The 21,246-nt window shown below is 41.0% G+C and overlaps 1 protein-coding gene across 1 annotated transcript; it reads left to right on the forward strand.

Annotated features, from left to right (window-relative positions):
• Positions 1-10,489: 10,489 nt before the first annotated feature.
• On the forward strand, positions 10,490-19,024 carry MOCS2 (molybdenum cofactor synthesis 2). Its single transcript, XM_080933583.1, has 7 exons — positions 10,490-10,505; positions 11,183-11,304; positions 12,688-12,832; positions 15,463-15,590; positions 16,163-16,313; positions 17,053-17,176; positions 18,562-19,024. The coding sequence occupies exons 3-7, from the start codon at positions 12,735-12,737 to the stop codon at positions 18,628-18,630; spliced, it is 570 nt and encodes a 189-aa protein (XP_080789709.1). The 5' UTR covers positions 10,490-10,505; positions 11,183-11,304; positions 12,688-12,734; the 3' UTR covers positions 18,631-19,024.
• Positions 19,025-21,246: the final 2,222 nt, after the last annotated feature.

The following is a 21,246-nucleotide window of genomic DNA, read 5'->3' on the forward strand; positions in this document are numbered from 1 at the left end:
TCGGCTCTTGCCCCATTTAACCCTTCCTTGTCCATTATTCACCTTGAACTCTTTGTACCACTGTATTGTTATCTACCCTCCACAGAAACTCTCTTCCATAATCCCTTCATTTCTTGGCCTCTAAGAGTATTTCAAATGATGATGCATATATGAAGATTCAAAGCTGACATCCACACGTGAGAGAAAATATGTGATATCTTTTATACTTCACTTAGAGTAATTATTTCTAGGACCATAAATTTACCTGAGATTTCATAATTTTATTTTACTCAACAGCTGAATAATATCTCACCAAAAAATATAGTGCATTTTCACCATCAACTCATTTGTTGATGAATCTAGAACTTTGCCATTTCCTGACAGAACAGGGCTGCAATGAACATAGATGAATAGGCATCTTTGTAGTAGGATAGAGTCCCTTGGGTATTTACCTGTGAGTGGTATAACTGAGTCACGTGGTTGATCTATTTCTGTCTTCTAGGAGCATCTCACTACTGATTTCCAAAGCAGCTTCACTAGTTTCATTCTCATCAGCGATGAATAAGTAAGACACATGTCTCAGCCACTCACATCCTTTTTTATACAGAGTCCCGCACAGCTTCATGCCTTAAGAAACAGGGCAGAATGTATCTCTGCCCATTGTAGAGTACCATGGTCTAGCTCTAGCCTTCCAATGAAACAGCTAGAAAGCTAGTCAAAGCCTATGAACCATTGTTTCTTAGGATATTAAGCATCAGGCAATCAGGACTAGTCTATCTTGAAGCTGTAGGAAGATACTGGAACAGAGCCACTTAGACCCTTGGTAGAATTTTTATATCAAAGCAAAGAGGGAGAAATCTAGGCAGAAATCAATGGTCTTCTTGGGTTAGAGAAACCAAGTAAGCTAGACACTGGGATCCTATAACTTTGAAACCTAGAAAAACCAAGAGTCCTAAAGACCCACTGATGCTGTTAGACATTCAGTTGGATATTAATTAGTGTGTGTGTGTGTGTGTGTGTGTGTGTGTAATTTGTGTGATTCCTCTAATTATATAAAGAATCACTATAGAAGATTAAAAAAAAAAAGACACTCAGGGCTCACAGAGCCAGGGTGAGTGTCTATTATACCTTGGCAATGGGGAAACTTAAAATTGATTAGACAGAGAAACCCAAACAAAATATGAGCATATTTCCTCCTAACAATGCTTTAACATGCTCAAAGTTAACATCTTTCCAATAATCTTACCCTGTTCCAGGAAAAAGTTAAGGACTATTTGTAGAAATATAAAAAACAACTTTTTCCAAAAAAGTAATATTCACTGTCTGGGATCTAATAATAGTTTTTGGATATACTAGTGACTTTTACATTGGAGTGACTAAAATGCTTCACAGAAATTATGTTGGGATATTATTCAGCTGTTAAGTAAAATAAAGTTATAATGTTTCAGGTAAATGGATGGTCCAGAAAGTAATTATTCTAAGTGAAGTAAAAAAGATATCACATGTTTTCTCTCACGTGTGGATGTGAGCTTTGAATCTTCATATATGTATGCATCATCATTTGAAATACTCACGGAGGCCAAGAAATGAAGGGTTTATGGAAGTGAGCTTCCGTGAAGGGTAGATAACAATACAGTGGTACAAAGAGTTCAAGGTGAATAATGGAGTAGGAAGGGTTGAATGGGAAAGGAAATATTCACTTTTGCTTGTGAGTCAGCGGATGCTAGTCACTGTTGCAGGAGAGATGTGAGGAATGCTGCCTATAGAGGAGGGAGCATGTAACCGTGACTATTGACAGGGGGAACCGGAAGCAGAAGGAGGAGGGAACATGTAACCGTGACTATTGACAGGGGAGCCGGAAGCAGAAGGAGGATTGACAGGGGGTGGGGGGGGAGCCGGAAACAGAAGGTAGATGGAACCTGGATCTGAGCCACCACCTCCAGAGCTGCCTCGACTGACCCATAAGCCAACTAGGCTCCACCTTCTCAAGGTTCCACAGCCTCTCATAACAGCTCCATCACCCCAAACACTAGCCTATGGAAGACATTCCAGATTTAAACCATGACAGCAGGCTTCCAAAAAGAAATATATGTTGGGGGAAATATAATTAGCAGAAATGACTGAGGTGACAAATTCAACAAAGGAAAATCTTAAAGATGAAAACTTAAATATTTAAAATAAAAAATAAACTGGATTATATTAATCATAAATTAGATATTTAAATTAGAAAATGTTAGTGAACTTGAATAATTAGTAATGGATGATGTTCAAAGGGGATAAATTAAAGGTGAAAAAAAAGGGAAGGAAGGAAACTAGTCAGTGAACAGAGTAACACTGAGACCAGGAGAAGCTTTAAGTATAAATACATATTTTTATCTAATTATAGTCCACAAAGGAGAAGGGAACAGGGAAAAGAGAGAGAAAAATTGTTGTTTTAAAAAAAAATACTAGAATGTCTAAATTCTCCTAAATATGACCAAATCTTCAAATCCAGTTTCAGTGAAGCCCAGGAACAAAAACAAAAGTGTAGAGAGTGTGCCTTGTGAATTGTACAGATGCATGTCATTTCGATTAAACAAAAACAAAAACCTATGGCCTATAAAAAAGGGTAGAATCGAAGGCTGGACATCCAGGAGGCTGAAAGAATTCTGGGATACAGCCAGGCGCCAGAGATCCATGTGGTAAGATGTGAGCAGCTGGACCCATGGCACCTGAGCACGGGCAACCAGCCATGTGGCAGAATGTCGTTTAGAGTAAATGGGGTATTTTAAGTTATACCTCATCAAAAAAAGAGTCTAGCTATATGACCAAGGTATTTGTACCTATATTTTGAGTCTGAGTCTTATTTCTGGGGTCATGGGGCTGAGAGGAAGAACAATACCTAACTTCTACAAATGGTGCGCAGCTTATGGCAATTAGAACCCAAGCTTACAGCCTAAAATTGTCCAGGTGAAAGATGGTGGTGGTGGTGATGGTGGTAGAGGAGGAGGAGGAAGAGGAAGAGGGTGGTGGTGGTGGTAGTGGTATATTGTCAGACCGGCCAGTCAAGAGGCCTGGTCTATTTTAAAAAGAATGAAATCAGACCAAAGCCAAAGCTTCCCAGAATAACACAAGACTAGCACGGCAGCTCTGAAGGAGTTTCCTTAGACAAGAAGCAGGAACCTACTGAGAGGTAGTATGGAAGGTGGCTTTTTAAAGAAGCCACTACTGAATTTAAAAACAGAGTACAGAAATTGGGGCTTCTCCCAAGGGCAGAACATAATGATGGCTGAGGGGCTGAGGGCCTGAACCAGGCTCTGGGTTACAAATGCAGCTGATGCAGGGGCAGATGGCAGAACTCGTGGAGACTTTCTGGAGACCACAGGTGAGGCCACTTCAGGTTTGCCCAGCCGGTCACCCAATCCAGTCCTATGAAAATTAATGCTCAGTACTCGGGGTGAGCAGAAATGCAGCTCTAGGTTGGCTGCTGTGGCCAAAGTAAGTGGGAAGGCCTGTCCCTACAAACCTCTCCCTGCTAACAAGGAGATGGCATGGCTAGGCTCTGAGCTAAATGACAGCAGATGCAAGAGACAGAGACAGTCAGATCTCTCTACAAAATAAAGTTAGAGCGAAAGAAACCCTCTGTTGATAAATCACTTACAAACAACAGTCTAAAATTAAAAATGACACTTTTTTCCCTTAAAGATACTATGTAGGTTTTTGATTAATAATAAAAATAAATAGGAATATCCTTACTAATTAAAAAAAGCAAATATACACCACCCTCAAATTTTTATAAAAAGAAAGGAGATATGGGTATATTTATCTAAATACTTTATCCATATACAGCATGTTTATAATTCAATTTGAAAGCTAATGCTTTTTCTGTTGCCAAAACACATTTTTCCCTAGAGAAGATTTGTTCTGCTAGCAATTTAAGGACTCAGAGCTCAGGCAGGGCTGTTTGTTTTTATCTTTCCAGCAGAAGAAAAGCATCCAATTAAGGAATTCAGTGGCCACTGGACGAGAGAAACCTAAAGAATAATACTGGTAAGTTTATTAATTGTGTTGCACGTTAGTTATCAGATTGACAATTCCGAATGCAAATGCCTTTAGTCAGAGGAAATAAATAAATCAAATAAACACACAAGTCATAGAGACAATGTGATATCTTCTCACCGTATGCTTGGGAGCTAAGGTGCAAAGGAATGGAAATAAAGTTGGATACGGGAAAAAATGTTAACTTTAGAGGAAAAAAGGTCAGATAAATAAATCCACATAAAAAGTAAATCTCCAAAATGTGTACTATCATATATATAATATAATATATATAACTTGATAGTTTTATTTGCATATATAACATCAACTAACAATAAAACAAAGCAGTTTTAACCACAAGTTGCAATAAAAGTTTCATGAATATAGTCTCTCTCTGTCACAACTGTACTATAGGGACCTGCAAGTGACAACACAGCACTGTGATGTAGGTTATGTGAACTCAGCACTGATATCCTGACAGTCACTCTGATAACCAGGAAGGTTACTATCACTCATAGGCAAGCGGATATGCTGGCTGAGGGACAGTTAATGAGTCATAGCTCCAGAAAAGTGAAAAGATGACAAGGATTTCATCAAACTATTCAAAATTATGTACAAACCAAAATGTGTGGTTCCCACCCCCTGGAACCTCCCCCTATACCACATTTTGAGATTAAAAACTGAGATCATGAAGTATAGGTAATCACGGTAACCTCTCACTGTAAACACACTGAGGACTTTCCCCTTGGGGAGACACTTGCTATCATTCTCTCCATCTACTATTTGCATGCTGAAAACTTGCAAATGATTACTATTTATTTTTGGTTGTAATACATTTCTCCCCTGTTCGGCTAGTTCATATTTTATGTTTCTTATGTTATGTGAACTGGTTGAAAATTTTACCCTCTTATAATTTCAACGTGTCTTTGTTCTTCCCAAGTAGCTCCTTGTCTTTTTACTCTCATTTTCTGAGCTCTGCTGAAAAGGTTATGAACTCATCTTCAGTTTGTCACTGTACTGATAACGTTCTGCTTGTCCACCACCCTTATCAGCACTGGCTGTCCTCAGACTGTAATAGCAGAACAGGGGCTGAGGAGACAGATCATGTGGCTTTGGAAGGTTAAATCCATATGGTATTATGCTTTACAGAAAGATCTGCTGACCCCTAAAGTACAGGGAAGAGACACAACCAACCGTAGTTTGAGAGCACAAGGCAGGTTGAGGGTAGGATTGGAGAACCTGCCTCAGGTATATTGGCCTCACTCTGTCACTGCTTTTAGTTCAACTGCTATACTAAGTGTAGTTGCCCTTCATATCCATGGGGTGAGGAGCTGGTCCTAAAATCCCCCAAAGCTGCCCCAAGCTGTACAAGCTCATTCCCTTATATAAAGTAGCATGGTATTTGCATATGCTTTATAGCAGGCCATGAACAAGGCTAACTGTGTTATAGCATGATTGGATTACAAATAAAGGAAACTTACTGTTCATGGTTCTGGAGGCCAGAGGTCTGAGGCATAGGTTCTATCAAGGGTCTTCTTGCTGTAGACTGACATCTTCTTACTGTATCTTAACATTATAGAAGGAGAGATCTGGTTCTGTCAGGCTCCTGCTTACAAAGGCACTGACCCCTTTAACTGGTTCCACTCTTGTATGATCTATTTATCTTCCATACACCTACCTCCAAATGCCACCATCTTGATGGGGGCCAGGGGTGGGGTTTCGGGGTAGTGCATCTTGGGAGGATGCAAGCATGCAGTGCACTGTGCTGGGCTAATGCTCTTTGAGGCCTGAGAGATACCTGGGCATCAGATGATATCCAAACGCTAGCACTATTTCAATCTTTGGAGGTTTCTACCATATTTAAAGAGAGACATCTAGCTTTGTTGTTGTCCTATATTCCAGAACCAGCCACTGCTACTGACAAAGGCTGAGAGGTGTACACCAGGTGAGTTTGACTTCCTTATGGATCTGTTTTAAGATTAGGACTTTACATAAGCTATTCACCAAGCTCAGACACAGCCTGTACCCTCCCCAGAAATGGCGCCCAATCTTCTACTCCTCCTCTTCTAAAAGAGTTGGTCTTCTATTTTTGCCTCATTTGCTTTTAGTGTTTTCCTCCAATCTCCCTCCTCAACGTCAGTGTTAGGAACTTTCTAGAATCTATACAATGGCCCTTAAAGGAGATTTGGTTTTCATTGGCTAACAACTCTCTAGCCAACTTCTTCTCTTCCTTCTCTCCCTCCCATCCTTCCCTCTCTCCTCCCTCCCTTTCCTTGTTTGTGCCTCTTGCATATCTCTATGTACACATCTTAGAATTTTCAAATAACAAAACTTTGAAATCTGGCTTTCTGTTCCCACCTCCAACTGGAAAATTTCTTATTGGTTTTCAAAACTGGCTCTGAAAATGACCACAGTATCTTTAAGAGCGAGCACCCTACTTTTTGAGGTAAAAGATTTTAATAGAAATAACGAACTACAAAGGGTGTGTTTGTGCTTCATTTGTTTGTGTGGGGTTTATTCTTTACAAATGGCTGATGAATAAGACAAGAAGTACAGCATAATTTCAAACACTCTCGCTTGATCAAAAAGCCAACTCAGTCATATTTGTACACTTACAAGGTGTGATGTGTAAGACACTGTGGAGTATGTTCCATAATAGCATGCTATTATAACATGCCCTAATGAAAAGTCTGTCTTCACAAGTCATTTGTGTGGATTGGTGTTTGAGACTTTGGCTCACCTGTTAAAATACATAATTTAGATAGGTTTACGTAAAACTAGCATTTTGAAATATAATTACCATGTTATCATCTTTTCTAGTAGTATTTGAAATGCTTTAAAGACATTAGTCTCTTCATCTTACACCAGCTCCTAAACATCTTCAGAAATATTTCTGCTGAGCATAATTCTGTTATACTCCAAGAACTGCGTAGAGACTGAAATTTCAAGATCTATTTTTCATATTTTTTAACATGGCATATGATCATCGGCCTCCATATTTTCAACTCTGGAGGGGTCCTTGACAATAAGCAGTGGGTACCTAAGGACTCTTAGATTTGAATTAATGACTAAAAACAGCTCACAGGAAATGTTTGGACAGAAATAGAAATAGGCTGTGGTTAAGATGTTTGGTGAGTATGCAAGAAGCTCAGTTTTTTTTTTTTTTTTTTTTTTTTTTTTAAGAATCCCTGAAGTAGGTATATGAGTTGCATTTCTTTTTGAAACAAAAAAATAATGTTTTTCCACTTGAGGTTCAGTTCAGGTAGACTAAGCGGTTATTCTTGTTTCCTTTCTGTTGTTGTGATAAAACACCCTGACCAAAAGCTTCTTAGAGGAGAAAGGTTTTATTTGGCTTGTGGCTCCGGTGTTACAGAGCCAGTTGACATCCATAGTCAAGAGCAGAAAGAAATCAGTGCACCATATTGCCTGCTTGCTTACTTATGGCTTTCCCCATACTTAAAAAATCCAAGGCCCAGATCAGGGGGATGGGCCTATTACCAATGAAGGAGTTCCCACGGACATACTCACAGCCAGCTACATTATTTCTAGGTTGTAGCTCCACTTTCAGGAAATGCAAGGCTGTGGCAGGTGGACATTTAGATTGATCAGCACAGCAGTGATGTGCAGTAGTAACGATGGAAGGTATTCACACAATATTAATTGGACAGGAAATGATGTTATCTGTGTATTCAAAATTTGTTAGAAAATCTCATGAACACTGGTGCTGACAGACATTTCTTGGAAATATATTTGAAAAGGAAATGAAACATTTTTGGAAATCCATTCCTAAGATAAAGATATCTTTCTGAAATTAATGGGTCCTTTTGTAAAATATCATTTCTAATATCAGAGTAATATTAGTTACTTTTTTAAAATCTAGAAATAAGACCAAAATATCTTTATCTGAATGTTCTTATTTTTAACTAAATGTCATTTTATATATTACAGACAGAGAAAATAGTGACTAGATTTTTTATAATAAGTTGTAACTTAAGCAAAATAACAATCTTACCATTAAAGAGTTTAGGCTGTTCTTAATGTAATTTATTATGTTCTGTTCTAATTACCCACTTATGTAATTAGTGAGTTTGTAACTAAAATAACATTAAAGTCTTCAGCATAATATGAAAATAACCTGTTATTAATCTGGTTTGTAATCAGAATTTATAGAGCTGTATGCTTTTATTCATTTGAGTAACAAAGAAAAATGAATAGAAATTCCAAGTATTCAAGGCCAAAAATCTCAAAAAGACTCACCCCACTAATAACTCAGAAAAAAACAGTGTTATTCCCAACAAGATTTGGGAATAAACTGACAAAGATTTTTTATAACTAAGTCATTAAGTTAAATCCATCAACAGAAAAACAGATGGAAAATTTGAAAACATTGTTTAATCTGAAGGAGGCAGAAGTAGCCTAGGAAGGGGATGGTTACCAGAATCTGCCTCAGGGAATTCCTACAGCTTCTTTGCAGCAGGGCTGTCCCATGGACATCTCCTTGGTGACATTTCTCCTTTACCAAACTTTATAAAGGCCTGGCATCACTCTGAGGTCAAAGAAAAGGATAATTGGTCTATAAACAAGGGGAACATATAATCAAGTAGTCCAATGGAATATGAACTCATAAAGTAATTAGCAGATAAAGTATGTTGTTTGTTTGATCTTTTATGTTATACTTTTGTTCATTCAAGGCAATGAAGAAAATATATCTTGAAATATAAAAAATAACTCTAGGTATTATGTTGATAATAAAAAAGCTGTTTATTTTAACTCCTAAAAGAAATTTTTAATATTTTACTGTTTGCTTATGACTTTACACTAAGTGACATCCCCAACCCTAAGAACCTTGTAACATAAGGAGGCATCATTATAAAAACTATGAAGAAACTTGATGTTTTGTAATTACATCCTTCAATTCTGGGCAATTATCATTAATAATGTCAAAAGGAATGGCATTACCTTGATGTCATGGTCTCATAACTGGCCTTTTAATATGTGAGTGGAATAAAACTTTATTGAGCTTTGTCTTTGTGAAGATTTTATTTTTTATGTGTGTGGGTGTTTTGCCTGTATGTATGTTTGAGCTGGGAATTGAACCTGGGTCCTCTGAAAGAGCAGCCAGAGCTCTGAACCCTGCCTCATCACTAAGTCTACCAAAGGAAGTTTTTAGGATGAGTTCATGGGTAATTTTTGAGCACCCCCCCATCAGAAGCAATAGACTCTAGCCTTTATGTGCACCAGTTTGGGCGCAAAACCACAGTGAACTATGTATGCATCATTTCTTAGCCTCTTGAAGGTGCTGCTCATTGCTGTCATTGGATGTGACCAAGAAGCTTAGAGTGACTGTCAGTGTCCTTGTTTATCCAACTGGATGCGGACATAAACATTCAACGTTAATGTTTAGCAACCTTATCAAAATATACATTGATGCAAATCATGATGAGGCTTCTCATCCCACCCTCCCCTATATTTCTATTTTTTCCTTGAACTGGGCAACTATTTTCCTTCTGGGAATTTATTACGCAATTCTACGTTCCCATAGCTTGACATTTGTTATTACTTTGGCAAATGTAAAGAGCAGGTGACACAGGCATTCCCCCGCCACTCTCAAAGGGTATGATTTTTACTAAGATCGCACTTGGAACACAGTTATGGTTAACCTTTATAAGCCTTCTGCTCAGCACTGAGCGCCCAGCGGGGGGCACTTAAATCCAAGTATCCGTGACAGCTAAGGCAAAGACTGGTGCCAAGGAAGTCTGGGTGGGGTCGATGGCTCAGAAACTGCTGAGCGCCCAGAGCTCTGGAGTGACAGATACGGTCACCACGCTGGGATAAAAACTCCAATCCCACACTGAATGGCGGGGCCGCATAGGTTAGCCCTGGAAAAACAGGGCCACCCAGCCGGGTGACACATGGGCAGGGTACACGGGTTCGGCTACCCAAACCCAGAGCGAACCTTTGTGGATACAGGAAGCGGAACGGGGCGGAGCAAAGTGTACACATGCGCAGTGTCAACACGCCGGGGTTGAGCACCGCCCACAAGGTGGAGCATCCGGCTGCGCATGCGTCCTGAGTTACCGGTGCCACTGGGGTTGGTATACTGGTTCCGCAGTGTGTAGCGGGATGGTTCCTAGGTGCCAGGTAAGATTTGGTACGCGGACGAGCTAGCCTGGGTGCGGGGATCCACCACAGCCCGGCCCTGCCGGGGCGCCCCTCCCTCTCCAGTTCCTCCCGAGCCTTGCGCCTGCTGCTGGCCGAATGTCATGTTATGTCCCTGAATTCTGGTGTTAGGTCATGGCCTGCACGACTGATTTTCTTCTGGAGGCGTCTAGATTTTTTTCCCCTGCCTTTCCGGATGATTCAGTTTGACAGACACCTTTTAAAATTAAAACGCTCCTAATTAGGAATTATTGTGAGAAAATGTGCATCACCCATGGACTGACAGGCCCTGGATTATCTCCACAGCAGCTGTGGTTATTGTGGAGCGAATAAGTTGTACTGAGTGACAGGTGAGCCCTTCTGCACGGTCCGGTCCCTTAGTTCCCAGGCTGATTACACAGGGTTGGCCTAGAAACTACCAGTCTATCCTGTAATTCAAGCCCAGTTGCTTTGCTGCATTGTCAAATGTTCTGTGTTGTGTAACTTAATGTAGGACGGAATCAAAGGTCGTCTGACCACTGTGAAATGAAAGCTAAGCTTTTGCTGACTGGGTCATTTAATTTACTTGCATAATTCACCTCTTGACTCAGGTCTCTGCTTCGCAGCTTACAGAAGAATCGATTTTGTGTCAACTTGAATCCAGCTTACCGTGTTTTTAAGGCAATGTACTAGGATTTTAATGCTGCTGCTGAGATTTGTGAGAGGTCTGAAAGGTGCAGAAATCAGAACTGAGTTTAAAGCTTTTGACTCAAATATGAAAATGTGGATATACTGAAGTGTTTTGTTTGTTTGTCTTTGTTATCGAGTCGAGGTTTCTCTGTGTGGTCCTGGCTATCCTGGACCACACTCTGTAGACCAGGCTGGTCTTGAAGTCACAGAGATCTGCCTGCTTCTGCCTCCCGAGTGCTGGGATTAAAAGGCACATGTCACCACCACCGGGCCACACTGAAGTTTTATGAGCCGTTGCATTTGGGAAAGGGGGAGACTTCTCTGTGCGAGTTATGTAGAGTACCCTCTCTCCTTTCAGATTCAAGTGTTGTATTTTGCAAAAAGTGCTGAGATAGCAGGAGTTCGCTCGGAGACCATTTCAGTGCCCCAGGAAATCAAAGCATCGCAGCTCTGGAAAGAGCTGGAGACTCTCCATCCTGGGTAGGTAAAGTTGTAGGATGCACATGATGATCTTGTAAAGGTTATGAGAGAGAGAGAGAGAGAGAGAGAGAGAGAGAGAGAGAGAGAGAGAGAGAGAGAGAGAGAGAGAGAGAGAGAGAGAATGTTTTAACACAAGAGGACTACTTCTGTTTTTCTTGAAAATCTAAAATTTAAACAAGGAACATTACAGGTAGTTTACTAAAAGGACACAGTCAAGTGGACACCCCTAGATATGGTTATGTAATTTACAATCATTTTGATCATTTCTAAGACAGAAAAATGTAAGTTCCATCTTTTATAGTCTAAGGGGAAACATTCAAAGATGCTGTTAAAATGTGCTCTGAAAACTTTTCTGTCCTTTTCTTTAGAATACTCAAAAGTTTCTGAGATTAAAAGAAAAATGAAGTAGAACACATCCTATATGCTTCTGAGCATGGGTTTTATGATATCTGAAGATTCTTTACTGGCCTTTGAAAATATGAAATTAAACTTATTTTTGCTGTAAACCCTTATGGGATTAGATATAGAATAGCTATAGAAAATGCAGAAATATAGAAAATGTCCCAGGAATTCCAGTAGTGCTGCTTCAGCCTGCATAGAGAGGTTTCATCCAGAGCTCTGCTCCATGTGGAAGGTGCTACTCCAGCACCTTCCTGCGGGTTGTGACCCTTTGTGGGGTTGAGTGACCTTTACACAAGGGTCACATATCAGATGATTGCTTACGATTCATAACAGCAGCAAAATGACAGTTATGACGTAGCAATGAAATAATTTTATGGCTGGGGGTCACCCTGACTTGAGGAACTGTATTAAAGGGTTGCAGCATTAGGAAGGTTGTGCTTCACCTTATGCTCAGAAGGAAATACTGCTCCCTGTCTAGCAATCACTCCAACCACGTTTTCTTTCAGTGAAAAGCTGGCAAGACTTTTGTACCATTTTACCTACCTCTAGGCCCACAGCTGGCCTCTGGGAAAAGGCCATGTTCTGATTAGAGAGCTTTTGCTTTGATTTTTTTTTTTTTTCTAAAGTTTTGGATCTAGGCCTGTAAACTTTTCTGTTCTTTTCTTTAGAATACTCAAAGGTCTCTGAGATTAAAAGAAAAGCGAAGTAATGAACCCCACCCACTGTTGAGCTTGGGTTTTATGGTATTTGAAAATTTCCCACTGGCCCTACTTTTGGGGCATTTTTTTTTCTCCCCAAACTCATGACTTTTCAGCAAAGAGTAACCTAACGTATTTTTGTGATCAAGTATGTTCTTTGGGGGATCTGACCTCTACAAAGTGAGAGTTAGGTCAGTGCCTTTGTGAAGGAGGTGTTCCTCAAAGCAGCTGAGAAGCTGTGAGGGACAGTTCACAGTGTCTGATCAGGCGGTTTCTCCTTCAGGTTGGCTGATGTTAGAAACCAGGTGATATTTGCTGTTCGTCAGGAGTATGTCGAGCTTGGAGATCAGCAACTCCTGCTTCAGCCCGGAGACGAGGTTGCCATCATCCCACCAATCAGTGGAGGATAGTGCATCTGAGCCATCTGGGTATGTGGTGGACCATCCACAGGGCAGCTTGTGTATGATTTGTGAGTCTGTCTGCACCCGTCCTTTACTGAGGCAGCAGCCATTGTGGCACCTGTACTGGTGACAGGTGATGAATACCGTCTACCGTGACTCCCAGCGGAAGCAGTTTGACGTGTTCATTGCTCATTGAGATCTTATCATGCACGCATTTCTGATGGTGGGAAAACCAAATCAGAGAAATTTTGAACAACCTTGTCTTTGGGGAGGTGGCTCGGTCTGGGAAGCGCATGCGTGAGTCTAAGGACTTATGTTAGACCTAGAACCTCTGCAGAAGCCAGGCCAGGCGTGGCAACACATTCTTTCAGCCTCCGCCCTGGAGGGCAGAGACAGATGGATCCTTAGGATATGCAGGCCAGTGAACTCCAGATCAGCTGAGAGACTGTTTCAAAACATGAGGTGGACAGCAATTGAGGAAGACACTAGTGTTGCAATTTGGCCCCTACCCAAATGTGCAGTGTTCAGGATCATGAATACATACACATACAAGCACGTGCAAACAAAATCTTGCTTTGGACACATGTGGCCACACCTGGCCTTTCATCACAGTGGCAGGACCAAAATATGAATTGATCTTTGTTATATGATCTTGTTTACTTTTTAACAAATATGGTTACTTACACGTAATAATAGCTTCCTTGGACAAATCACACAAGCAGGAAGTTAAAAGGTCAGCATCCCAAGAAGACAGTCAACTATTGTCCAGTACAAAGGAGCTGTGTTGCAGCGGGCTCCATGGGCACCTTGGTCCATGGTGGAGTGGGGTGCATTAAACATTTCTCAGGGTAGTTTGGGAATGCACAGTTTTAGGAGTCAAAACAGCTTATTTTATTGTCAACTATAATAAACTGCCAAGTACACTATTTTCGATTAAAAACTCTTTAAGCTGTAGATAAAAACAGAGATGCAAAAAACCCAGTTTGGCCTCATTAAAGACAAGTCAGAGGAGTCTGTTCTCTGCTTCCCTTTCCTGGAAAGCTATGTGGCAGATGCCAGCATGTTCACACGTAGGGGACTTTCTCAGGCCTGCTGTCTGAACACACTAGGATTCCCCGTGGAAGCTGTATCTTAGTTTTATGTGGATGTTCTGATCAGCACATCATCATGATAATCTCAGGGAGTTCTCAGATGCTGGTTTTCGGAGTTAATTCAGAGAGTAACATGCTGCTTTTAAAAGCCCATTCAGAGCAGTGAGAACAGTCGCTGACAGGAGTGGACAGTGTTTGAGCTCTGTCTGAGTTGTCTTAGTGGGGTCAGAACCCACAAGCATGCTGGAGTCGTCTTACAGTCAGAAGTGCAGGAACTCAGTATGGTTGGTGTTAACAGAAGAAACAACATGTGTCAAGCAGTGGTTCTTAACCTGTGGGTTGTTACCCCTTTGGGAGGGTTGAATATCAGATATCCTGCATATCAGATATTTACAATTCATAACAGCAGTAAAGTTACAGTTATGAAGTAGCAACAAAATGATTTTATGATTGGGGAGGTCACCATAGCATGAGGAGCTGTACGGAAGAGTTAGGGAGGTTGAAAAGCACTGGTGTGAAGAGGGTAAGCACCTCAGGTGGCCCATAGAGAAGGTGGGAAATCCTGGGAGCCAACTGCTGGTGTTGTTTGTCTGATTGTTTTTTTTTTAAGTTGGAGATAGGGAAACAAAACTCGGATTAAGACTTATTGAATTCTCAGCACTTTGCACAGGTCTCTGATAGTGTCTCTGAGGCTTCTTTCATGGTTTTCTGTCCAGATGAATGTCACAGGCTTTCTAATTCTACTTCTCATAGCATATAGGATAAGGTCCTCTTGCCTGGTCAGCCGCAGGCTAGCCTCTCCCCTTTACTCCCGTGCTTCTAAGTGCATCAAGTTCCTTATCGGCCCATAATGTTGAAATTTGCCACTCTTTCATGGCCTATCCCCGTCCTCATTTCCCATGTCACTTCTTATTGCTCAGGTCTCAGTGTTGAGCCTTGCCTCTCTAGAAAGACCTTTGAGTCTCTGTATCTGCAGCAGTCCCTGAGACCTGTCCCAGAAATTCATTTATTTCCAAGTTTATGATTGCTCTTACATTTCTTTTTGCATGTGTTTGTGTATGTGTGTGTGTGTGTGTGTAAGTGTATAAATGTACATTACAGGTGCATTTGAAAGTCTTACCTGCTGAGCCATCTTCCTGGGCCTGTGCTTCTTCATTGGTTTACTTTTCCTGTTCAGATACAGGATGCTGTGAGGTCAGGAGCCTGTGCTTTGATTCCGTGCAGACCAGTGCCTAGGGTACTTCAGCAGTTAAGTTCACTGACTGCTCTTCCAGAGGTCCTGAGTTCAAATCCCAGTAACCACATGTTGGCTCACAACCATCTGTAATGGGATCTGATACCCTCTTCTAGTGTGTCTGAAGACAGTGACAGTGTCCTTATATATAATAAATAAATCTTAAAACAAAACAGAACAAAACCAAAAAAACTCTTGAACTTATTTTTATCACTAAAATCAAATCGTCCTCTTCCTACCTAATATAGAAACAGTGGACACGGAGACAGTGCAGGAGTCAAGTGTCTCACTTCTGCCGCTCTTGCTAAGGGTAGTTGATGTCGTATTTCTAGGAAAGATGTGGATGATGTTCAGGAGAAACCTAAAGACATAATACAGTTCACTGACAAGAAGCTCTCAGTGGGTGAAGTGTCACAGCTGGTGGTGTCCCCTGTGTGTGGTGCAGTGTCTCTCTTTGTAGGTGAGTTGATGATTTTCTCTGCTTCCACAGAGTAGAAATCAGTGAGTTCTCTGTGCTGATGACAACAGTCAACGGATGTACAATACTGAGTGACAAGCCAAACCGTGGGGTGGATGGAGACTTCCCGGGTTTAGTTTTACCTTAGTTATTTTTTTGATTAACAAGGCATATTAAATTACAAGGATAATAAAGCATTATAAAAGTCAGTGGTAAGAGAGAAATTTCGTATCTTCCAGATATTGAGATATAATGTATATTTATAGATAGAACTGGGAACACAAATGCTTTCCTTTTAAGTATGAAATGCTGCTGGTAAGAAGAGGAATATGGCTTGTCTGTCCTCATGCTTTTAGGGAGGTTGCTAAATTATTATTTTTTCGGATCATCTTGGAGATAATTCTTGTTTGTTCTTTTAATCAAGTTTAAATTTAAAGTATGTTTTAGACAATTATTTCTACTTCTTTGTTAAATTAGAAATAACTCTTTTTTAAAGAATTATGTAAATTAAGTATTTCTGTTATAGGGAAAATATTATTTTGTGTGATTTTTGTTTTGTTTTTTTTTTTTTCTAGGGACTACAAGAAATAACTTTGAAGGCAAGAAGGTCATTAGTTTAGAATATGAAGCATATCTACCAATGGCAGAAAATGAAATCAGAAAGATTTGTCATGACATTAGACAGAAATGGCCCGTGAGACACATAGCGGTGTTCCATCGGCTTGGGTAGGACCGTTTTACCGTTCAAATGGTGAATCTGGTCTTCTCTGGAGGACGGAGGAGAGGGCGTCCAGCATTTACCTTGATTACAGTTGCAGCTTTGGATGCCCTCGCCACCTCTTCTGCTATAATGAAATGTAACTGTGCCAAGATCTTCAGGTCCTGGCCTGCAGTGCCTGTGTCTGCCCAAATCCTTGCCCATAGACAGTTATAGGCTCTTAGCTCAGAGTGTGTTGAAAGTTGGCTACAGATCTGAAGCAATTAAAAACAGATGGTTTCTCATACCACCAAAGAGTGGGGTTCCGGGATTTTAAAAGGAGCCATCAATTAAGACATCTGTCATTGTTATTAGCTATAATTTTATTACTAACCGCTAATGCTACTGGGTGTTGCCAATCTTATTGCTTAAGACTCATTGGTATTTATTATCTTTAATGCTACGTTAAGTGTATGTGGTCACACAGTAGCCTTTAGACACCATCACGTACTGTGCCTTGTTTGAATCCGAGGCTTATTGAGTTAGAAGACTTTTCTTCTTGGTCCAATGGACAAGCTTTTTTGGACAGATGCTAATTCCACTGAGTATAACTGAGAAAAATATCACTTTCTCGTTAAACTAGATATTTGAATGCACTGGAATTACTGTATATGTAGTAATTATATGGGTTTTTTTAAAAACACTTCAGTGGTTTCTTTAACATGTGAGTTAGGAGATAATGGTAATTTTTTTATCGTCTTATTAAAGTTTGGTTCCAGTGTCAGAAGCAAGCACAGTTATTGCTGTGTCCTCAGCTCACAGAGCCGCGTCCCTCGAAGCCGTGAGCTACGCCATTGATTCCTTAAAAGCCAAGGTGCCCATATGGAAAAAGGTGAGTGAGCGAATACCTCATTGTGCCAATGGAGATGATTTTATTCTTAGATAAAAGATGGGAATTAAGAGCCTGTTCCTAATTTGGCTTCATATGCCTTGCTTACCTACAGAATCTTGTTCTCCTCATCTGTGCAATAGCACATTTATGTAGTGGCTGTTTTCCAAGTTTAACCACATATATATACACATACATTTGTGTACCCTACAGAAGGCGTGGTATAGAGTAGGCCTCCACAGGACTGGCAGGTAGAATTTATAATCCACACTGTTTGTGTGATTCATAAGGTAAATATCCCTTCAGTTAGGATTCTATTCAACTAGAGGTCTTTCTTTGGGAGGAATAATGTTGGGTAGTCTCTGGCTAAAATAGCAATCCCTCAAGGCAAAAGAGCATTTGCCTAGTGGTTTTCTTTTCAGGGTGGAGGCTATCTGAGAAAATGCTTAATGAATGGATTAGAAAACAAATAGGTACCAGACACGTGTCCCACATCCACGTTCCTGGCACCATGGGACAAGACGCCATCTGACTGTTCCTCAAGGCACACTGTGAGAGTGTGGCTGTTCTTTTCAGAGGGTGGGGAGTGCAGGCGCTCAGAGGCAGTCAGACAGCGGGGAACCGGAACTTGTCTGGGGACAAACTAGACACTGGTGACCTACCCATGAGGTGCAGCCTCACACAGCAAGGATTTAACTGGCTGCTGTGAGGAAACAGAATCAGCAATTTAACAGAGAAGAGAAGGATGGCACAGGAGGGGAGGGAAAGGAGAGGAGATGAGTCTTAGAGGTGGAAACCACATGAATGCATTTAGGAGCAATTGAACTTGGGTTTCTCTCACTGAGAGTGCGACCTGGCCAGTGTGAAGAGGTGAAGCTTTTGTTGTCCCTGTTCATAGTTGTCTGAATTCCAGTCAGACTCTGCCTCGCTCACACTTGAAGATCGTCTGAGCCACAGGAAAAGGGGCTGTAGGCAGGTTAGGGCAGTGCACAGAGTGAACCAGACTGAACCGCAGGCCTCTTCAAATACTTCCCTGGGGGACAGTCCTTTCCTTTTACTGAGGTTCAAGTAGGTTTGCAAAGAACAGGTTAAGGCTAAAGGCATTCCATTTTCTCATACATGATTTAACCCTTGATAAATGTAAGTTTTATCAAAAGAGATGAAAGGGGGTAGCCCACGTGGGATTGCCTGTTTTCTGTAGTTGCATCATGTCTTATGACAGCTTCTGGCCTGTCATTTCCTTTCTTGGTGCCTCATGAAGTGTGCCTTACATGGCTAAAAGAACTAGGTGGTGTGAATAGACCTGCTGTTTACCTGTCTGATTGATTTAAAGTGGTTTATTCTCGTTAGCATGCATTTTGAATACCTGCTCTGGTTCTGTGTTTTAGGAAATATATGAAGAGTCAACCTCGTCTTGGAAAAGAAACAAGGAATGCTTCTGGGCAGCTGGTGACTAGTCAGTTTTTGGTGCCCCAAGTCTTACACTTGGCAAAAGCCTCTTAGGTTCTGAAATGGAGAAATGGAAAGAGCATGAATGTGCGCGATGAGGGGCTGCCCAGGAATTAAAGATGGGAAGAAATGGCTTAACTGAAACCTGCGGTAAGGTGTCTGTGACTAACTCCTCACTGTGGCCAGCTCACAATGAGCAGCAGCCTTCCTTTTACATCAGCTGCCTCAGGAAGACCTCACTGTCCCTCAGTGTGGTGACAGCATTGCTATCAGGCATGTACTGCAAAAAAAATGGCAGAATCAGAAAGTCATTCTTAATTTTGATATTATATATTTTATATAACTTAGAAGTGAACCTAAATAAATCATGATTTAAACAGTCTAAAAATGGATCCTGTTTCTTTTTTTAGTCAATGATAAAAGACCTGAAGGATTTTACATCACAGAGACCACTGTGACTTCAGAATCTATAATTATACAGTAAAGCTTTTTTATATTTCATTAGTTGTCAATATTCTCAATCACTGTACAAATTAGCATAAAATTGTTATAAAGCTGATTAGCAGCAAGGTGGTTTATGTTAAAATGATGCGCAATGTTTAAAAGTTGGCCCACAACTATTTGAGGAGTTTGTGTAATTATTTATTAAAGTAGTTTGGATAGTTTTCATAATGTTTATGTATCACTAGCCTATGTGAAGTTATTACTAAACAAATTAAATTTTCTGCAAGATTTTTATACCAAACATCTAGTTTTTGATGGTGAATCTGTCATGGCAGGTTTGAATATACATGTCCCATACACTTTGTTGTTTTAGCTTTATTGACATACATTCGACAAGTGTAATATGTTTAGGTCCTATGACGTGGTGCTGTGATGCTTGTATTGTGTGACCCTCACAACCCATTGATTAACATATCCATCACCTCATACAGTTTAGTGGGGAGACTTAAGATGCATTCTAAGCTCAGAAAGAATTAAAGTACTAGCAGGGCTGGGGAGATGGCTTAGCAGTTAAGAGCACTGGCTGTCCTTCTAGAGGACGCAGGTTCAATTCCCAGCACCCACTTGTCAGCTGAGACTTGTCTGTAACTCCAGTTCCAGGGCTTCTCACACCCTCACACTGGTGTCACTGTCAAAACACCAATGAACATAAAAGAAAAATTATATATATTATAGTTACATATACGTATCTGGGCAGTGGTAATACATACCTTTAATCTCAGCACTTGGAAGACAGAGGCAGGAGGATCTTTGTGAGTTCAAGGAAACTCTAGTCTACAAAGTGAGTTCTAGGCCAGCCAGAACTACCTAGACAAGAGAAATCTTGTCTCAGGAAAAAAAAATGTATATATTTATGTATATACACATATACATACATACAGATATGTATCAGCACAGTTGGGTAATTATCATCATAGAATTAGCGTTGCTCACAACGAGAGGAAAAACTGCCTTTAGGCACTTAGATTGAAAGGATTTTCCCCTCGTTTTGAAAGTTTTTTCCTGTTATATCTAGGAAAGCCACATTTTATCTAATTAGCTCACATAGTCCAGGGGTGTTTTCAGAATGCCTCTCCTGCGACAGAGACCGAACCCTCTCTTCCACCTTTACTATCATTATGGTATAATCATGGGAAGACTGTCTGTCCTGAGTGACTGTGAGTGACAGGACAGTTGTGCATCTTCAGGAATCTCTTGGTTACTTGGTCTCTGTTCTTGCTTCATTCCTAGGGATTGGGTAAGAAGGACACTGGGAAGAGGGACAAAGCTCCATCCACCTTTTTGGTGATCGGGGTCATCTGTCAGCCTTCTCTCACTCTAGAACTGTCCATGTGGGGGAAGGAGCGCAGGACTTTGGAGACCCTTGCTCTTCACCTGAGAACACTTAAGTCGGTAGGCATGAAGATGTAGGCTTTGATCTGGGACATGCCGAAAGAACCAGAATGCAGCATCCCTGAAAGTTTGCAGCGCACAGCACTGGAATGCATCAGTTGATCTGTTAATCCTTACCATACCAGGAGTGGCAGAGTGAGCTGGTTGCTGAGAGATTAAGGGGCTGACGTCATGCTGACACGTAACCATTACCAGTTGGCTATTAGAGCAGGTAGAGGAACAGTGAGCAGCCTCTACCAGACGGCTTGCTTTGGCTGTAGTTATGAGGTGACTTCCTCGTGAGATCGTTTATGCTTCATATGCTTTTGAGTGGGCAGACACTGGACAGGCTCTTGCCTTTACGTGAAAACAGATGTCCAGTCATTGGTGTAGCCTCTAGATTTCTATCTTTTGAGTATGATCTTAGGGTCACAGTATGTCTTCAGAATATCCTTTGGGTCCTGGTTTTGACTCTTTGAGTATAAATGTCATGGCTAATAGGATTTCTGGATGAGTCTGAAATCTAGTTTGTTTACTCCCTCTGTGGTCCAGGCCTTGTGGACTACAGACATCACCTAATGACCATGCTGCCTCGACCACTTCCAGCCTAAGGCATCTCTCCAGGAGGAACCTTCTCAAAGATGCTGGGGCCCCAGGACCCATAGTTACCTCTGCGATCCAGCATAGTACACTTCCAGCACACCTCCCACACCTCCTGGTGTGGGCAGGCTACACCTGCCTTTTCTAGA

This window comes from Micromys minutus (assembly GCF_963924665.1).
Source record: "Micromys minutus genome assembly, chromosome: 20".
NCBI lineage: Eukaryota > Metazoa > Chordata > Mammalia > Rodentia > Muridae > Micromys > Micromys minutus.